General features: G+C 29.1%; 2 protein-coding genes across 2 annotated transcripts in view; both read left to right on the top strand.

The window, feature by feature from the left end:
* The window catches only part of LOC105203128 (fatty acid synthase), a 71,069-nt gene extending 54,949 nt beyond the window's left edge, over positions 1 to 16,120 (top strand). The window contains exons 14-20 of the mRNA XM_039456803.1: positions 6,573 to 6,814; positions 7,245 to 7,938; positions 8,908 to 9,736; positions 10,195 to 10,670; positions 11,549 to 11,803; positions 11,915 to 12,166; positions 15,686 to 16,120. Coding sequence (XP_039312737.1) covers positions 6,573 to 6,814; positions 7,245 to 7,938; positions 8,908 to 9,736; positions 10,195 to 10,670; positions 11,549 to 11,803; positions 11,915 to 12,166; positions 15,686 to 15,781 — 2,844 coding nt within the window. The 3' untranslated portion in view covers positions 15,782 to 16,120. The remainder of the gene's footprint in view (positions 1 to 6,572; positions 6,815 to 7,244; positions 7,939 to 8,907; positions 9,737 to 10,194; positions 10,671 to 11,548; positions 11,804 to 11,914; positions 12,167 to 15,685) is intronic.
* On the top strand, positions 1,739 to 4,275 carry LOC120359413. The gene is made up of 3 exons (XM_039456809.1): positions 1,739 to 2,633; positions 2,819 to 3,340; positions 3,578 to 4,275. The coding sequence occupies exons 2-3, from the start codon at positions 3,202 to 3,204 to the stop codon at positions 3,877 to 3,879; spliced, it is 441 nt and encodes a 146-aa protein (XP_039312743.1). The 5' UTR covers positions 1,739 to 2,633; positions 2,819 to 3,201; the 3' UTR covers positions 3,880 to 4,275.
* Positions 16,121 to 19,196: the final 3,076 nt, after the last annotated feature.

Genomic DNA, 19,196 nt, shown 5'->3' with positions numbered 1-19,196 from the left:
TTTCTCAAGCGACTGTCTCTTGTTTCATATCAAAACTCAGTCATTCAGCCGTCAAAAACAGGAATGACCTTGAAATCTTTGAAATCATGGTCACATGCACGTGTTTCATTTTTTGAGTAATTCTCATGCGTGATTACTAGTGAGATTAATAGTAATTGACAATAGTGATTTGTATAAAGTAATGCGTTAGTATTTTTCGATCAAAAGAATGATTGCAGTGTATGTGAGAAATGATGTAATTTAAGAAGAAAAGAGAAAAATCTTGAGTTTAATATGGATATTTTGTTTTCGTGAAGATAAAGGCTGATTGCTGTGTAGGATGATAAGTGAGTATACACGTTCAAATTTGATCGAACTTGTCTCTCTCTCTCTCTCTCTCTCTCTCTCTCTCTCTCTCTTCTTTCACTCTGCATTTTTATTTTTCAATCAGGCATTTTAAATATTTTTGACTAAAAAAAAATATTTTTTACACTACAGAATTATTAAAAGCAAGACGTCAAATAATTAAATATCGTTTTTAATTCTAGCATTATTTCAGTGTTAGCGTATGAATTGATAAATAAATAAAAAAAGAATGAGAATGAGAATGGGATAGACCAGGGGTCGGCAACCTGCGGCTCGCGAGCCACATGCGGCTCTTTGGATGTGAAGCTGCGGCTCTTTAGTTCCATACGCAAATATTATTTATTTTATCAAAAAAAAACATTTAAAAATTGTTCTGAATCGATTAACGAAGATTAGGCACCGATTCTATCTCTCAGCCACTTATACTCGCTTTTCACCGCACCTCTCCCCTGTGACACGCGTCGTCACTGTCGCCAGTCCGTCGGAAGCTCTCGAATGACGCCGTCGTTGGATGTTTCTATGTAGGTTTTAATTCGCTTTCGACGCAAGACAATTTGGCGTCTTCAACAGTGCTTTGGCTGTGACGTATAGTTTGTTGTTTCAAGTAAAAGAGTTAGAAGCAAATTATCTTCTCAAAGTTATGTATGTACATATATATATATATATATATATATAATAACAATAAAAAAACCGAAGTAAAGGTAGGTAACATATTATACAGGGTGTTCAAAAAGTCCCGGATCAGCAAAATATCTCGAAAACTAAGCATTAAAAAAAAATATATTTCAGATAAAAGTTATAGGGTTTCAAAAGATCTATTTACTGATCTTATCAGTTTGACCTTGGATGGCGTCGCCAAGGTCAGATCAAAATCACATTAACTTTTTTAAATGGAACTGCCTACTTTTTATTGCATATTCTTGTAGCTTATCTCAAGACCTTTCCAAAACACTATAAACAAATGTATTTTCGTTAAGTATTTTTCGAGTTGTAAAGCTTGAAAGTTACAGTACATTACAGCTTTCAAGCCTCACAACTCGGAAAATACTCAACCAAAATAAACTTTCTTGTAGTGTTTTGGAAAGGTCTCGAAATCGATTACAAGAAAATGCAATAAAAATGTATTTTTAAAATAAATATTATACATATTTTTTTCCAAATAAGATACCTAACTACTTTTTTGAAGTTAATAAGAATTGTCAAAAAAGAAACAAAGTACTACTGTTGGATATTACCGCGAAAGTGTTTTTATTAAAATATATATTTAATAAATTACTTATTTTATTATTTATCTATTTTATAGCTTTTATTATTTAAAAATTAGCGTTAAAATAATAATTATAAGTGTAAGTACCTGTAAACTGTTATTTAATAAACTTATTTTCGAACTCTGAGGATCAAAGTAGGTAGATATTTGCAGTTTTAGATTGTTTATATGTTTGGCAATTTTCATTGATTTCGGCATAGCTGGGCATAACACCTTTACTCGTAAACTAAGTATCTAATATTTGCCAAAATTAAAAAAAAAAACTAAAATGTGCAGGCTGCGTCGTGATAAACACGTTCTGACAAGTCCGTTCGGCGATCACCGCACACGGGAAGCGACCACAAATGCGGCGAAATTATGTACTTAAGTCAATCAGTACGTGAGAAAGTGAGACAAACAGTGTTTTGTGTCTAAATTATTTATTTTAATAATTAAATTATTAGAGAATTATTTATTTTATTTAGGTAAGTATTTTTAATTGGGAAATATCGTTGTAAAATGTTTTTTGATAAATTATATTTCATTATGCACAGCTTCTCGTATGTATTTACTTAGGTATACGTTGACATAGTAAATAATTGCAAAACTTGTCATCTGCTGTTTTGGATACCTAAATAATAATTTAAAAAATTTTTTATTACAGCTTCACCGCAAGCATGGCACCTACAAAAAAAAGGGGAAGAACTGAAGAAGAGCATCGAGAATTCAATCGGGATTGGACGGAGTCGTTCGCTTTCATATGCAACTCAGATGGCCTTTCGATTTGTCTCATTTGCTACGAAAAACTTGCACACAATAAGAAATCAAATTTAGAGAGACACTTCACTAAAAAAACATACTCAGTTTGCTAGTAAATATCCAGCCGGCAAAGAACGAAAAAAAGCTGTCGACAAGCTCCAAAAACAAAAACAGCAATCAAGTTCCATGTTAAATAACTGGACGCAATCTACAAGTAATGTTAATCTGGCAAGCTTCGCGGTGTCACTAGAAATTGCAAAAAAAGGCAAACCATTCACAGATGGTGAGTATGTCAAAGATTGCTTCATACATGCATCTGACGAACTGTTTCGTGATTTCTAAAACAAACCAGAAATCTTGAAAAAAATTAAAGATTTGCCACTATCCGCTAAAACAGTACAAGATAGAATAGCTAAAACAGTACAAGATAGAATAGCTAATATGTCTTCAAATGTAACATATTTGCAGGTGGAAGATATTCAACTTTCTTTTGCCTTATCACTTGCTATTGATGAGTTTTGCGACATAAAAGACACGGCACAAGTTGCCCTTTTTGTCAGGTATATGTCTTCCCAAGGTCCAAAAGAAGAACTTCTAGGATTGCTACCGCTCTCGGGACAAACTAGAGAAGATATAGCGAATGCCGTGAAAAAATGCCTTGAAAACAATAAAATCGATTTAAATAAAATTGTTTCAATAGCAACTGATAGAGCTAGATGTATGACAGGAAAAAATAAAAGGGCAACAACGATTCTTCAGAGCAAAATAACCACGAAATTCTTACGTTTCACTGCATAATACACCAAGAAGCGCTTTGTGCCCAAACATTTCCGGCCAAAATAGTTGAGGTCATGAATTTGCTAATCAAGATTGTTAACAGCATCTTGTCAAAAGCACTCTACCATCGTCAGTTTAAAGAATTCTTAAACAAAATGGAGGCTCAGTATTCTGACCTCCTTCTTCACAATAAAGTGCGATGGCTTTCCAAAGGTAAGGTGTTGAAACGTTTTGTTTTGTGCTTGAATGAAATAAATATATTCCTAAATGAAAAAGGCATTAATCACTCTGAATTAGAGAACGACAAATGGTTGCAAAAATTTTAGTTTATGGTGGATATCACAGCAAAATTAAATGAGCTAAATCTAAAACTGTAAGAAAAAGAAAACTCAGCCTATGTTTTGGTAGAAGAATTGGTTTGTTTTAAAGAAAAATTAATTCTTTTTGCAGAAGATATTCAGAGCGGTAAATTACTTCATTTTCAATTTCTAAAGCAATATCGCGATAAAACCAGTGCAACTGTTGACACGAATTACTTCAGCACAATTATAAAAAAAATTAAAGATGAATTTGCTGACAGATTTGAGCAATTTAAAACCAACAAAACCACTGTAGCATTCATAGTAAATCCTCTCAACACAAATAGTAACGAAATCCACATTGAGCCATTTGAAATTGATACTGGATCTCTAGAAATGCAATTGATCAATTTAAAAAGTAAAGCTTGTGGAGTGGAAAATTTACAGAGTTGAAAAGCAAGTTGGAAGAGTTGGAGGTCCAGAAATGTATGTACGTAACGCAACAAAAGTGGACAGCTTTAAAAAAAATGCCGCGAGTTGAAGCACTTATATTCGACGCATGGAATAGTCTTTCAGATTGCTACAGTGAAGTGAAAAAGTTGGCATTTGGAGTGCTGACTATCTTCGGATCGACATATTTGTGCGAGCAAGCGTTCTCTTGCATAAATATAATTAAAAGTAAAGTAAGAAGTCAACTAAAAAATAAAAATTTTGAGTCGTGTTTGAAACTTAAAACAACAAGTTATGAGCCAAATTTATCCAAACTTTCTAAAACCATGCAAAGCCAACGCTTCCATTGAATTTGTTTGCTCAAATGTATGTTATTGTTTTTTTTATTTTAAGTACAAGTTACATTGTTTAATAAAGTTTAATTTAATAAAATATGTATGTTAAATGCGTAATACATGTCAAAACATTTTTTTGAAGAATATGTTCAACAAACTATTTGTTATACAATTTATTTTGTTAATGTTTTTATCTAATAATCTTCTTTTATACCCATGACAAACATCTCGTAGTTAATTTTTCCCCATCGCTACGAGGTTAGCCATGGAAATTAAATAACTGAATGAACAAATAGATTAAATAATTGAATTAAACAAACGAATAAATAAATAAATAATAAAAAGAATCAAAAATATTCAAAAATTAGATAAATTTGCAAATTATTTTTACTCATTTACCTATTTATTTAATTATTTACCTACTTATTTATCGATTTATTTATTTATTTATTTATTAATATAAAAAATTAGAATAACATTTTAATCGGGAGCATGTTTACAGTAAGCGCGAGGAGTCCCACGGCACGCTACGCTTCTGGGCGCTTCGGCTGAGCGCAATCTGATTGATCAACTTTAACCATTAATAAGTCGGTAAATAATAATCTGAGCCAAAATGGGCAAAGAAACTTTTAGTTCAAAATTTCATCCTTTTTCGATCCCTGAAATATTTATGAAGCATTACGGGAAATCCAATATACATATATTATCTAATTTGTTGTAAGAAACACTACTTATATATGAATAAATAGATATTTTTTCTTATGAATAAATAGATTAGTTTTTTTTATTAAAAAACTTTATTTATGCGAGTACTATTTATTGTTGGCAAAAAAAAATTTTGTAGCTCTTTAAAAACTTTGAAATTTTGTAAATTGTAATTTTTGACTCTTCCGACTCAAAAGGTTGCCGACCCCTGAGATAGACGCTTTGAAAGAGCGGGAGAGAGAATGAAAGAGAGAGAGAAAAGGGAGAGAAAGCAGTGTTCTAGCTATCAGCTTATAACTGCGATCGCCTCATGCAATCGCCCGTATCGAACGGTGAGTTACGCCGGCCCTGCTTCACTGCTATAAGCACCCGGTTATTGGATAACTATTTCCTTTTATTATTTATATTGGTAATATTAATTAATATGCGATCTCGAGAAACACTTTATATCAACGATAAGTTGTTAGATATACAAGAAGTAATGTCTTCTGTTTAAGTGTTTAATTTCATGTAATTTATGTATTACTTAGCAACGTTGTTGTTTCTCTGTATCTTTTCTCTTACAAGATTAAAAGGTTATTATCTCTTATTCAAGTAATTCTTTAATTCTTAATATCTCGCGACAGGAACGCTAAAACTCAATTTAATTTACCAACATTGGTTATGGGCCCAGATTGGTCAGTTCGCGAGTAAATTACTTGTTATTTTTTGAAAGTAAAAATATTAAGTGACAACCATGAGTAAGATGTCAGAAGCGTTTCTTCCTGTTACCAAATTACGAGGCAGAGAGAATTATACAACATGGAAAATAGACATGGAGTAATTCTTTAATTCTTAATATCTTGCGACAGGAACGCTAAAACTCAATTTAATTTACCAACAATTTAAAAACTACGCTTCAGAGAAATTTTTGTCAAAAGAAAAGTTGTTTCAGAATAACCTTAGGAATATGTCTCTTTAAGGACATAAGGTTATTCTGAATCACCCTGTATATTCTATCTTAGCTAAAGTAAAATTTTTTACAGGAGTTTAAGGGATGAGGGTTTTTATTGTGGCATCATTAACATAGATGCTTATTAGCATCATTAATATAAAATTGATTATTATTTTAACTTTTGGAGTAAATTTATTTTTAAAATTTTACAACTTTTCTTTACGTAACATTCATTGTAATTTATTGTATTATTTGCTTTGAAACATGACATTGTTTCGCTATACCTATTGACTTTCTCTAATGTTTGATATTTAAAAATTGATAAATTATCTGAAGATTTGTTATTAGTTTTTTTGTTAAATTTAATATTTTAAAAGAAGGTAATGCAAATTTTTCAATTACGTTTGCCGTTTTTTTCTATAATATTAAGGCATTTTTTTAAGGCATCTCAGAAAATTGTTGTGTCTTTAAATATGATAAAATCGTCAAATTACAATTTTTGAATTTTATTCACTAAATGAAATTGCGTGTCAGAAATGTTTGCAGAAATATTACAATGGGAACGTTTTGAAAGATGATCCTATAGACATTGTCAACACGATTGAAAAATTGAAATGTCTCTGCAATATCACTGAAATCTTTTGATATCATGATTTTTATACTTTGGTCAATAATTTTTTATTGTAATTATTTATTGTAAATATTTATATTTATTATAACAGGTACGAGGAGATTTGAGTACTTTATATTGGGTGCAAAAAAATATATCTTTTCATGTTAAGTACGAAGACCTTATTAATGTACTTTATGCGCCACTAAATTTTAAAGATATTATGATGGCTACTGGTAAAATCCAAATTACAGAATCATGTCTTCAAAACAATTCATCATGTGGTTTAATCGGCATGGAATTTGTTGGATTTGATATGCGTGGAGAAAGAGTAATGGGAATGTGCTCACATGGGTAAAATAGTTTTTATAAATATACAATTAATGAAAAAAAAAATTATTTATATTTATTATTATTAATTTAATATTTTATTTCAAAATCAAATTAAATTTTGTATTAAGGAAACATATACAGGGTGTTCGATAACGATTACATTTTTCGTGGACTGATAGAGAACGTTAAACTGAGCAGAAAAGTCATCTGCAATTTTCAAAATTTGTAATTAACGAAATATTAATTACTAAAAATCATTATTTAGTTTCATCTACCGCCAAATATAAGCTTGCAAAAAGATATGGCCATTATTATAATAAATATATTATTATTGATAACATTATTAATTTTTATTTTCTTAAACACTTAAATTTTGAATGTTTTGTAAGGAAACGTAAGGCAACATTTATGCAATATGAAATTATATATTTTTTAAAATTATTATATTTAGTGGATTGGCGAACATTTGTGTGGCCGATAAATATCTCAGTTGGAATGTACCCGACAATTGGACAATGGAAGACGCAGCAACAGTTCCGTGTGTATATAGTACGTGCTACTATGCATTGTACTTTCAGGGTAAAATAAAAAAGGGAAACAAAGTGTTGATCCATTCTGGTACTGGAGGTATTGGTCAAGCTGCGATTCATCTTGCACTTTATGAAGGTTGCGAAATATTCACGACAGTTGGTACTAAAGAAAAACGACAGTTTATAAGAGAAACGTTTCCTTCTATTCCTGAAGATCATATAGGAAACTCTCGAGATACAAGCTTCGAAGAAATGATTATGCAGTGTACAAAAGGTCGCGGAGTGGATATTGTATTGAATTCCTTAGCCGAAGAAAAATTACAAGCATCTGTTCGCTGCTTAGCAAATGGTGGACGTTTTCTAGAAATAGGAAAATATGATATGTTTTCCAATAATTTATTAAACGTACATGCTTTTTCCAAAGGCATAAGTTTTTACGGAATTATATTAGACAACTTATTGACTCGAGACTCAGAACAAAAGATAAAACTGTGGAAGAAAATAACAACAGTTTTAAAAATGAATGTTATTAAACCACTGTGTAGAAAAGTCTTTAAACGAAACGAGATAGAAGCTGCTTTTAGATACATGGCTACTGGAAAACATATTGGCAAGGTATGACTTTTTTTTAATTTATAAGGTGTGTGTGCACATGTGTGCGTGCATGTGAAAGACTTAGGCAACTTTGAAAAATTATAATTTTGGTTCTACCTTTTAATATATACAACAAAACTTTGTTTAAATTTTTCAAAATTTATAATCTTAGAAATGTCACTGAATAAACGACATATCCAAAAAATGATATAATATGAAATTAGAGGATAGAAGGGGATCAAATATCATTTAGTTTTTTTTAAATAACTCAATAAAAGTTAAAACACTACACAATTCTTATCAGCACCAGTTTATTAGAGTTCTAACAATCACCTTATAAGTAAAAGTTTATTGGGTAGAACAAACGTAATTTACAATTTACTAAAAAGGAAAAAAAGGATGCGTTTCCTCTTTTGCCATTCTTTTTTCACGGAGCAAAACATTAAAACTTTGTATAGGTCTTGCAGATTCATATATTATGTTCTAAGATTAATAGAACTTGTTTCATCAAAACATTGTTCAGTACAAATAATAGTCGATTTAGATATATTATTGTTCTCATTTCTAAGAGTTTGATTGAAAACTTTATTCACTTGTACTTAAGATATACGCAACTATTTAGTAAGCATTAGTTTTTAATAAAAATTCCCAGTCAGAAAGGATAACAAAATTGTAATATTAATCCTATAAGAAGCATGTATAATATCCTCGCTTTTCGGAAAAACTGTAGTATTACTATTCCTGCTTCAAGTCCGATGAATATGCGGAGCGCAGTTCAAATAGCCTGGAGTCAGTAAAAATTAAAAATTTTTATTTGGTGCCAAGAACCGCTGTGACAGACATAGGCTTTCTATTTTTGTGTTTTATAAAAATAATAATAAATAATTAGTAAAATACAAAACAATATTAATAAGAAAATAAAAGAAAAATACAATTGAATCTATTCAATTCTAATTTATAGTGACAAATGTATATTAATTAAATGTTTAGATAATAATAAAAATTCATGAAGACGATCAGACCTTGGATACTCCTCTACTCGCTTACCCACAATATTACTGCTTGGATTATAAATGTTACATTATTTTGGGTGGACTGGGCGGTTTTGGTTTAGAGTTAGCAAACTGGTTGATTCTTAGAGGTGCAAAAAATTTGATATTGACATCACGATCTGGGATAAGAACCGGTTATCAACAATCAAGAATAAAGTTGTGGCAATCTTTTGGTGTAAATGTACAGATTATTACAGTCAATGATACTTTAAAACATGAAGATTGTGAATCTATATTAAAATTGGCTGAAGGAATAGGGCCAGTAGATGCCATATTTAATCTTGCAGTTGTGCTTAAAGATTGTTTATTCGAGAATCAGTCACTGCAATCGTTTGAGGATTCATTCAAATCAAAAGCATGGATGACGAAGAAAATGGACGAATTGTCGAGAACGATCTGTCCCCAACTTCGACATTTTGTCGTGTTTTCTTCCGTTTCGTGTGGGCGAGGAAATGCGGGCCAAACAAATTATGGAATGGCTAATTCCGTAATGGAGAGAATCTGTGAAAAAAGAATGAAAGAAGGATTACACGGTTTAGCAATACAATGGGGTGCTATTGGTGATGTGGGACTCGTCGCAGATATGCAGGAGGATAACAAAGAGCTTATTATTGGAGGAACATTACAACAAGGAATATCTTCTTGCTTGGATACATTAGACACATTCTTGCTGCAAGATGGAGCTATTGTAAGCAGTATGGTTGTTGCTAAAAAAGCAAGTATTAGCGGATCAATGAATATTTATGAAACAATTGCTCATATTATGGGTAAGTAAACTTCTAAGACAATGTCTTAGCCCAGATAACCAAACGTGATATAGCGTGCTAAACAGCATAAAGTTGATTGTTAGCCAACTATCAACCAGGATAAGAAGTATGAAGTTAATTTCAAAGTTACACTAAAATTTGTATATAATGACTTTCTGATTTAAATTTTAAAGTTTCAAAAAAAGTAATAAGACAGTTTCCTAATATATTTTATTATTTGAGCATTTGAAAGTTATCTATACTTCTTTAACCTATTCTTCTCAAAAATTACTTAAAGAAATCTACACTTTACTGTATAAATTTCATTTTTGTTACTTTTATTATATATTTATCATATATCTTTATTAGGTAATTCTTTTAATCTTTTATATCAAGTAACTAAATTCTAAAGAGCTATTTAAAAAATTTAAATAATGTAACATACAGTTTACTAAAATATCTTTCTTAATTTGCAATAGGATTGAAAAATTTGAACACAGTGGCGCATAACACATCACTAGCCGAACTGGGTATGGATTCGATGATGGCAGTAGAAATTAAACAAACATTAGAGAAAGAGTTTGATATTTTCTTGACAGCACAGGATATTAGAAATCTTAATTTCGATAAAATTAGACAAATGACAGATACAACCGAAAAAGAAAACACGCATGACATAAATAAAATTAGTACGACTGTTTCGGAAGGTTTAAACATGATATTTCGAATGATTAACAATTCAGACTTGGTTCCAGATGTTCTTGTAGAACTTGATACAAAAAAAGAAGTTGATAAAGGCAATGTATTTTTCTTACCAGGAATTGAAGGATGTTCAAGCATATTTAATTCAATAGCATCGGGAATTAAATATTCGGCAATCTGTTTGCAACACAATGTACTTAATATTCCGAACCAAAGTCATTCAGTAACTAATTCAGCTGTTTATTTGCTGCCTGTATGTAATTTTAAATTATTTTAAATGTTTTATATTTTAATTAAATAATTCGTATATGTGTGTACTCTATGAATAATATATATTATAATAATTATGATATACAATAATTATATCCATAGCTTCAGGACAAAAGAGTAAAAAATTTTGTCATTAATTATTTCAGAGGTTACTTAAAGAAAATGTATTACTTAATTAAAGATTATCTATACTTATGTAGCAACAACAGAATAAGTGATACTTTAATTTTTTTAGTGTAATGTATACGTGGGCTGTTCAAAAAATACATAACTTTTATAATATCAGGCCAACATGACCTATGTTCCTTATTGCTAATAATAAATACATGTTGCTTAAGGTCAACAGTTTCACAAATGCCACTAAGAGCCGACACAGGATAAACATGTGTGAAATCCAATTTATTAATTGAAGTAATTAACAAACATTTCGATCCTCGTTTAGGTTATCTTCAGTGTCTGCAATTATTAATAAGAAAAAAGAAAGTACTGAAGTCGCAAAATTAGAAATGGTGCTTCGTCAAAATTTGACAATCAGACAAATAAAAACAAGTCAAGTAACGTGTATCCACATCAAAGATCGTCGCTCCAATTAATAAATTGGATTTCACACACGTCCATCCTACGTCGGCTCTCATTGGCATTTGTGAAACTGTTGACCTTAAGCAACATGTATTTATTGTTAACAATGTTACATTGTATTAATGCTAAGAGACTAAACAGTGTCACTAGAATATATAATTAAGTTATTATTAGTGCGCTAATTCAAAACATTCTAGAAAGTTTTGGACAGATTACGTATACAAGTAGTATTTTGATTCGTGAATTACGGAATAGCTTATATGTTTATGTTTGTATTTTTAGTATATATTGGAAAAAATAAAAAATCAAAGAGAATTTCTAATAGTGGGATATTCGTTTGGATCCTTAATTGCTATCGAATTAGCGAGACTATTAGAGGCTAAGAATTTTTCAGGACGCTTAATACTTATAGACGGAGCTCCTGATCAATTGAAATTTTGGATGGACCAATATTTGTTCTCTACTTCTCAACAGAAGTTACAAAATATTATATTAATTAGTTTGATGGATATATATAATACAGTTGACAAAGAAACGGTTAGTAAATTATAAAATCACTATAAATTTTTATTATAAAAATTATTTATATGAACATAATCTTATATACAATAAGTAAATTGAAATGATATATATCAAATAATTTTACAGTTTTCATTAGAACTGGATAAATGTGATACTTGGGAGGAAAAGCTAGAAGTATTTCATTCTTACTTTCCTGAGAAATTAAATATATTAACCACAAAAAATCAGAAATTCACATGTTCTACAATTTACGATCATATAATTGCTGTACAGAATTATAATGTGACTTCATTACCTCGTCTCAAATCATCCATAACTTTACTGAAACCTACGCTTGCAATTATTCGTTTTGCAGAAGAGGATTATGGTTTACATAAGGTAAATCTAATTTAAATATTGTAAAACTTTTTCTCTTGGAATAGTCAAAGCACATTGTTCAAAATTTTGGGATCAACTCTCATTGCTCTTACTCTTTCTATATATGTATTGTATATACACACACGCATATGCACACGCACATATATTATGGAAAGAAACACAAGAGAGCAAAAACTTTGTTTAATACGACTTCTAAACAAACTATATGGGCTGAGTCTCAAAATTCACTGCGCTAAAAGTCTATTGCGTTGTAATTTGCGTTGTATACATTATTTATTTTTCGTGCTGGCAGTGAATTTTGGAAAGCGGTTAAGAAAATATGAGATAGATATTGTTGTCTTTTTTAATTAATTCCGCCATTTTTAGGTCACGTCTGCAATATGCATATGTGTAAATTATGTTTTTAACATCTATAATATATGTATACTTATAGTATAAATATAGATACATACATCTACAAGGTGGGGAAAAAGTTAGTATTTCTGAACAACTCGCGAAATGTAAATTTTATAGAAAAATGTTACAAACAAAAGTTGTTGGTCTTGAAAAAATCTATTAAAAGCTTGTCAAAACATTATAATAAAGTACATTTTTATTAGGTACTTTTCGTGTTGTAATGCTTGAATGTATGCTTGTTATTAGTATTGTACCATGCGGAGGGTGTCCTATAGAGTTATACTTCTTTTGTATCCAGTGAGAAATGATATGTTGAAAAGACGTCTATTCGACGTCAATGTCGTCGATGGTCGATATTAATAAGTTAAAAAAACGTCAATGTCGTTGATGGTCAATATTAATAAATATTTCAACTACTTTTCAACCACTCGGAAATTTTTTTTTTATTAGACGTAGTTTTGCAAATATATAATTAACAAAAATAATTAACGTCACTTTTTTCTTCTCTTATCTAGATAACATAAAATTGAAAACTGTGTCATGTAAGACGTCTTTTATTAACCCGACTTCCTAACTGTTTTTTGTATTTAATTTAATTATTGTATTATATTGACACATAATTTCTAGTTGCATTCTTATTTAAACAAATAACAGAAAAGATATTATTCCAGATGTTATTCCGCATTTGTGAAAATAGTAAAAAACAATAATTTTATATATTTTTATATAAATAATATTCTTTAATTACATGTTTCATCTTTTCGATACAATATATTGACCTGATTTACAAGTATCAGTACAAAGTGTTCACAAGTCGTCACGGAGGGATCAGTTTACGATATTGGAAATCAAGCAACGTTCACCGCGGTCACAACTTGGATGGGTGGTTACTCGGAAATTTCCCGAAAAAAATACCTGAGAATTGTTTCTTTACGAAATGTTTTTTGAAATATTACAAAAATGTTGATTTGCTCGTTGAGATTATGTGGTGCAATAATATAATAGTTATGCGGATATTTCAAAGAAATTATTAGAAGACGTCTAATAATTGTCCAATTTTGATGACACAAATGCGTGTAATTGACCAAATTGTTTATATCAACTGATATTAGACGTTTACGATGATTTAACATCTTTTTAACCTGTCATTTCTCACTGGGATATTATTTGTGTAAATCCGATACAAAAGAGGTATAAATTACACCGGGCAATTTTCACGCCTTAGATAATGGTAATGTAACGATATTGTAAGTTTCAAACGCTTTATAATCCAAAAATTATTTAATGAAAATAAACTTCTTTACTGTGTATTGAAAAACTCTCAAATTAAACTATAAAAATGTGTAATAAAATTTAGATGGTTTATTTTAAAATTTCAAGATGACTTTGTTCTGACTTTTGTAATGCTACACTCGGAAAAAAAATTATAGTGATGGCAACTATAAAGGGACAATCATACAAATTTTGTTAATAGAATTATAATATATAGTTAAGTAAATGTTATAGTTACCGCAACTAAATTTGTGGGTAAAAGAATTAAAAAAACATTGTTATAATAACTATATAAGAAGAACAATCTAGATTATATATTTTTAATATAAGTATTTTTTTAATTATGCAATTATAGTATACAAATATCACATACTTTTTTTCTTTGCATACTAGTATAAAAAACCGTCATTTATGGCGTTTTATTTTTTGTAAGAAAGGAAACACATAAATGGTATAAAAGGAGCATTATGAGATTTTTCACCATTGCTGTATTTTAATAAAGTATATTTTTTGATGAATTCCCTTAAAAATGAAATCAAGTGAAAGATGTTTTGATTTACTAATATGATAAAAACTAATTTTTTTAAACTTCCAAAATTGAAACCATATAAACATAATAAATGTAACTAATTATACAAAAGAGGTAGAATATTATAATTCTCTTCTCTCAGTGTATAAAAATGTATAGTTTTGGTAATAAATCATGAAATTAATTAGTGCAACTATATATGTATATATATAATTGTACTAATCATAGCATTTAATATGTGTGATAATATTTCTATACTTGCATTAACTACAGTATCATAATTTCTATAACCTATAAAAAATAGTTGAGGTGCGTTCACATTTTTAGTTGTTGCAACTATTTTTTTTCTGAGTGCATCCAAGGTCAAACTGATAGTATTAAGAAATGGATTTTTTTACACGCTACAACTTTTGTTTGAAACATTTTTCGATAAAATATATTTTTCGTATTTTTCAGAGGTATCCACATTTTTTTTCTCACCTTGTTTATAGTATTTTATTATGATGTACATACAGGATAGGCCAAAAATCTTGAATAATAGAATAACTCGTAAAGAAGAAAAATACTTTGTACAAAAGTTGTAGGATTTTAAGTGGCATGTCACATTACAATTTTGAATAGCATTGTTAAGGTCACATAAAAATTACTTTGAATATTTTACATAGTAACTACTATTTTTGGGTACTATTCTTGTAGCTTGTGTCTAATTTTGGGAACATTTCAAAATATGTAGTATAATAAAGTTTCTTTTATTTAGTATTTTCCGAGTTACGGTCAGATTTACAGTTCTTGTGCGTGCCTGCGTGCGTACGTCACAGAGATAAAACTCCACGGTTCGTCAGTTTCACAGTATTCAATGACTTTAAATCCTTTCGTGTGTGTGCGTGCATACACACAAAAATATTTTGAGTCATTACTCTAATTTTGTACATTGCATTCATATTTTCAGTGTTTCTTTAGAAAAAAATGTAATGTGCTATTTAAAATCCTACAACTTTTGTATAAAACAAACTGGGCAAATAAAATACTGAATAAAAAATATCATTATAAAACGTCATCGGCGGAATCAGATTTTTAATTGCCTGTGTCGAAACAAAATTTTGTATAAAACATTCTCAAAAATGCTTTCTTCATGAAATATTTGATTGTATCCAGACTTTTGGACCACCCTTAATGTAAAACCATAATGGACTTACAGTGAATTCGTTCCACTTTTCTTATAGTCACTACAATGGTTTTTATTACGTAAATTTCAACAGTTCTGATCTTTCCAGTAAGATTCTAACATTTAATAATAACTTTATAAGAAATATTACTTTCAGATTACCGAAGGTAAAGTGCAAATTCAGTACGTGGAAGGTACTCATATCACAATAATGGACAACGATAAAATTACATTAGTTATTAACGAAGCATAGTTGAAACAATGATATTTTTACTTCAATATATATTTCAATATATATTTAAACCCATACATATATTTTAATACATTCGTCAACAAAAAATAGTGAATACTTTCCAGACATCAAAAATTAGGCTATTTTCAAATAGCTGTAACTCGGCAAAAAATCATCGCAAATAAAAATAAAGAGAGCATTTTGAAGCTTGAAGTTTCAACTTTAATGCTACATCAACAGATTTTTAACGTTTTTTTTAACTTTTTTGTCTAATGCAGTAAAAAAGCACATCTTGTTTTGTTTCTTAAAATTTTGTATTTTTGACACTTTCCAGCTTGACAAACGAATTTTTTTCAAACAATTTAAGTAAAGCTTCATAAACTACATTTTGCCTACAAAATGCCTTTTTAAAAATTTTTGATGTTTTTTTGACCGAGTTACGCAGCTTTAAAGCTAAACCTGCATTGTTTACAAATGATATTTGTACGCCGTGAAAAATCATCATACACAAAAAATAAAAAAGCATTTTAAAGGTCGAAATTTCAGCTTTAACATGCTTTCAATGGTTTTTAAAAATGTTCTTAATTTTTCATTTTTATGCCCCAAAAAAGATACACTGTTTTGCGGGGTCCTTATCTTTGCTGTGACATACACACACGTACGCACGCACGCACGCACACACACGATGTGCAATAATCCGTCTGACAACCTCCACGTGGTGCACATGAAGTAATGCTAATGTCGGCGATAAACGTCAGTTTTCGGAAAAATGTACTGTAAAAAATGTGTTTCTTTGAAGTCGTGTAACATGAAAGAAATCATAGAAAAATTAAAAAAAAAACATTTTATAAAAAAAATGTCACACTTTATGGTACTTGCTCTGCATTTATGGAGAAAAAATTGTTTTATTGAATTACAGACTGTCAAAAATACGTAATTTTATGGAAAAAACAGTGTATCTTTTTTGGGGCATAGCACTGAAAAATTAAAAAAATTTTTGAAAACCATTGATAGCTTGTTAGAGCTGAAACTTCGAGCTTTAAAATGTTTTTTTTATTTTATGTCTACAATGATTTTTTACGGAGTAGAAATATCATTTGCGGAAAATGTAGATTTAACGTTTAAACTTTAAAGTTGCGTAACTCGGTAAAAAAAAAATCGTACAAAAATTTAAAAAAAAGCATTTTATAAGCAAAATGTTGTAATTCATGAAGCTTTGTTTGAATTGTTTGTAAAAAATTCTTTGGTGTCTGGAAAATGTTCCCTATTTCTTGTTGACAAGTATGTATATCCACATGCTTATATTTTATATAATAATAATCCAGCAATAAAAGATAAAGTTAAGTTAATAAGTTAAATGATTTTAACTTAACTTAGTTATCTTTCAAACATCTAACTTTATTTAATTACTTTTTATCGGTAACTATTAACTGTCAACTTAATTTTCTTGAAGTTAAATATGCCACAAAGAAAGACTGTCTTATAAGTAAAGCCGAGAACACTTTTGTATAACGCATAATTCGTATGCATAATAGAATTTATCAATTAGAGTTCTATTTCTATACTAACAATAAGAAGAGAAATATAACACATTGTATTTTAGAAAAGCACGTGCAAATGCATAAAAGAAATCTTTCTGCCGCAAATGTATCAGTCAATAAGAAAGTTTGAATAATATCGATCAGTTATAATCAAGTTTTTGTTTCAATTTTGCTCTGGTGTTTTATTATTAAATATAAAAAAACTCGTGGGTTTTATATAAAACAAGTTTTCTGGATGTATGTACTTGAACTGCATGATTTTACTATAATACCACCAATCACGTCACACAGAATGGTCTATTTCGCATGCAAACAAATTCGTACGAGTTCAAGAATCAAGTTCTCTACAATATAAGGTTAAGCCAGCAGTATAGACATTTACATAACACGTAATGTATAACGCATAAGAAAATGTATCAATCAGAATTTTTTATTTTTCTTTTTAGTATAGAAATAGAAATCTCTAATTGATAAATTCTAATATACGTATGAATTATGCGTTATACAAAAGTGTTTTCGGCTTTACTTATAAGACAGCTTTTCTTTGTGGCATATATATTTAACTTCAAGACAATTAAGTTGACAGTTAATAGCTACCGATAAAATGTAATTAAATAAAGTTAAATATCTGAAAGATAACTAAGATAAGTTAAAATCATTTAACTTTTTAGCTTAACTTTTATCTTTTATTGCTGAATTATTATATAAAATATAACCATGTGGATATATACACTTGTCAATTTTGAAATTATCTTCACTCATATTGAATGGCTATTCAATGCATAAAGTCTCGTTTTTGACAATCTTCAAAGAAAAATGTCCGATAAAAACTTCGAAATGGCTTTATTACTTAAATTTAACAAGTATAGATAACAAAATATATGTATAGAGTTTGTCTATAATTAAAGATTACAATTGTTATTTCCGTTATTAATAAGACTAAAATAACACAAATTAACGTTTAATTCTTTAACGACATTTCTTATTAACTTAATTTTAATTCAATTAATTTCATTATGGGTTATATAATGTAAATTAAAATTTCAATGTTAACTTGATTACAAAAATTAATTCACAAACCTGTAAATAATATTATTATTGTAAATAATAATATTATTGTAAATAATAATATTATTATTGTGAATAGAGGTAATATTGGACATTTGTATAACAATTTCTGGATTTGAAGTATCTTAAAAAAAATTTGTCAAAATTCTATAAAAGAAATGTTAATATAATCGAGATTCATATTTGATTCTTTATTTTCAAATTTCTTATGTTATTATTTATATGTAAATTGTGTATTATGTATCATCTCACATTTTATTAAAAGAAAAATAAAGAAAATATATAATACATAAGATGTATATTATTTCTGATCATCTTTTCTTATGTTAATTCTATCTTACAAGGAAACACAGAGAAGTGTCCGCCTCAGATTAAAACGAGTTTTTAATATGTTGTACAGATAAAAATAAGGGACACGTATTTTTTTATACATACGCACATACGCACTTTAAGGGGGTGAAACACCTCTTTGAAGAAAATCGGTTTTTTTCTCTTGAAGCGTACGCCGTCGAAACTATAAGATAGAAAAAAATGTTTTAAATGAAAGTTAAATGGCTCGAAGAGTAATTTATAACAAAAAAAAATAAAAGCAAAAAAAAATATAAAAAAATTTTTTTTAATACTTTCCCCCATCACTTACCTACTTTTTTTCAAAATTTTTCATTTTTTTATAAGCAAAATAAAGCTTATTTTATTACGAATTTAACGGTATATGATAAAGTTACGATACATTCCCATTTTCCAAAAATAATTAAAAACCTCTCTATACGCACGGTACGCGCACCCGTCCGCGCGTTCGTGCACTACGGAAGTGACTCCCTCCGATT

Source organism: Solenopsis invicta, chromosome 13 (assembly GCF_016802725.1).
Source record: "Solenopsis invicta isolate M01_SB chromosome 13, UNIL_Sinv_3.0, whole genome shotgun sequence".
Lineage (NCBI taxonomy): Eukaryota > Metazoa > Arthropoda > Insecta > Hymenoptera > Formicidae > Solenopsis > Solenopsis invicta.
Note: the sequence above shows the minus strand (reverse complement) of the source record. Positions and strands in the feature narration are given on the sequence as shown.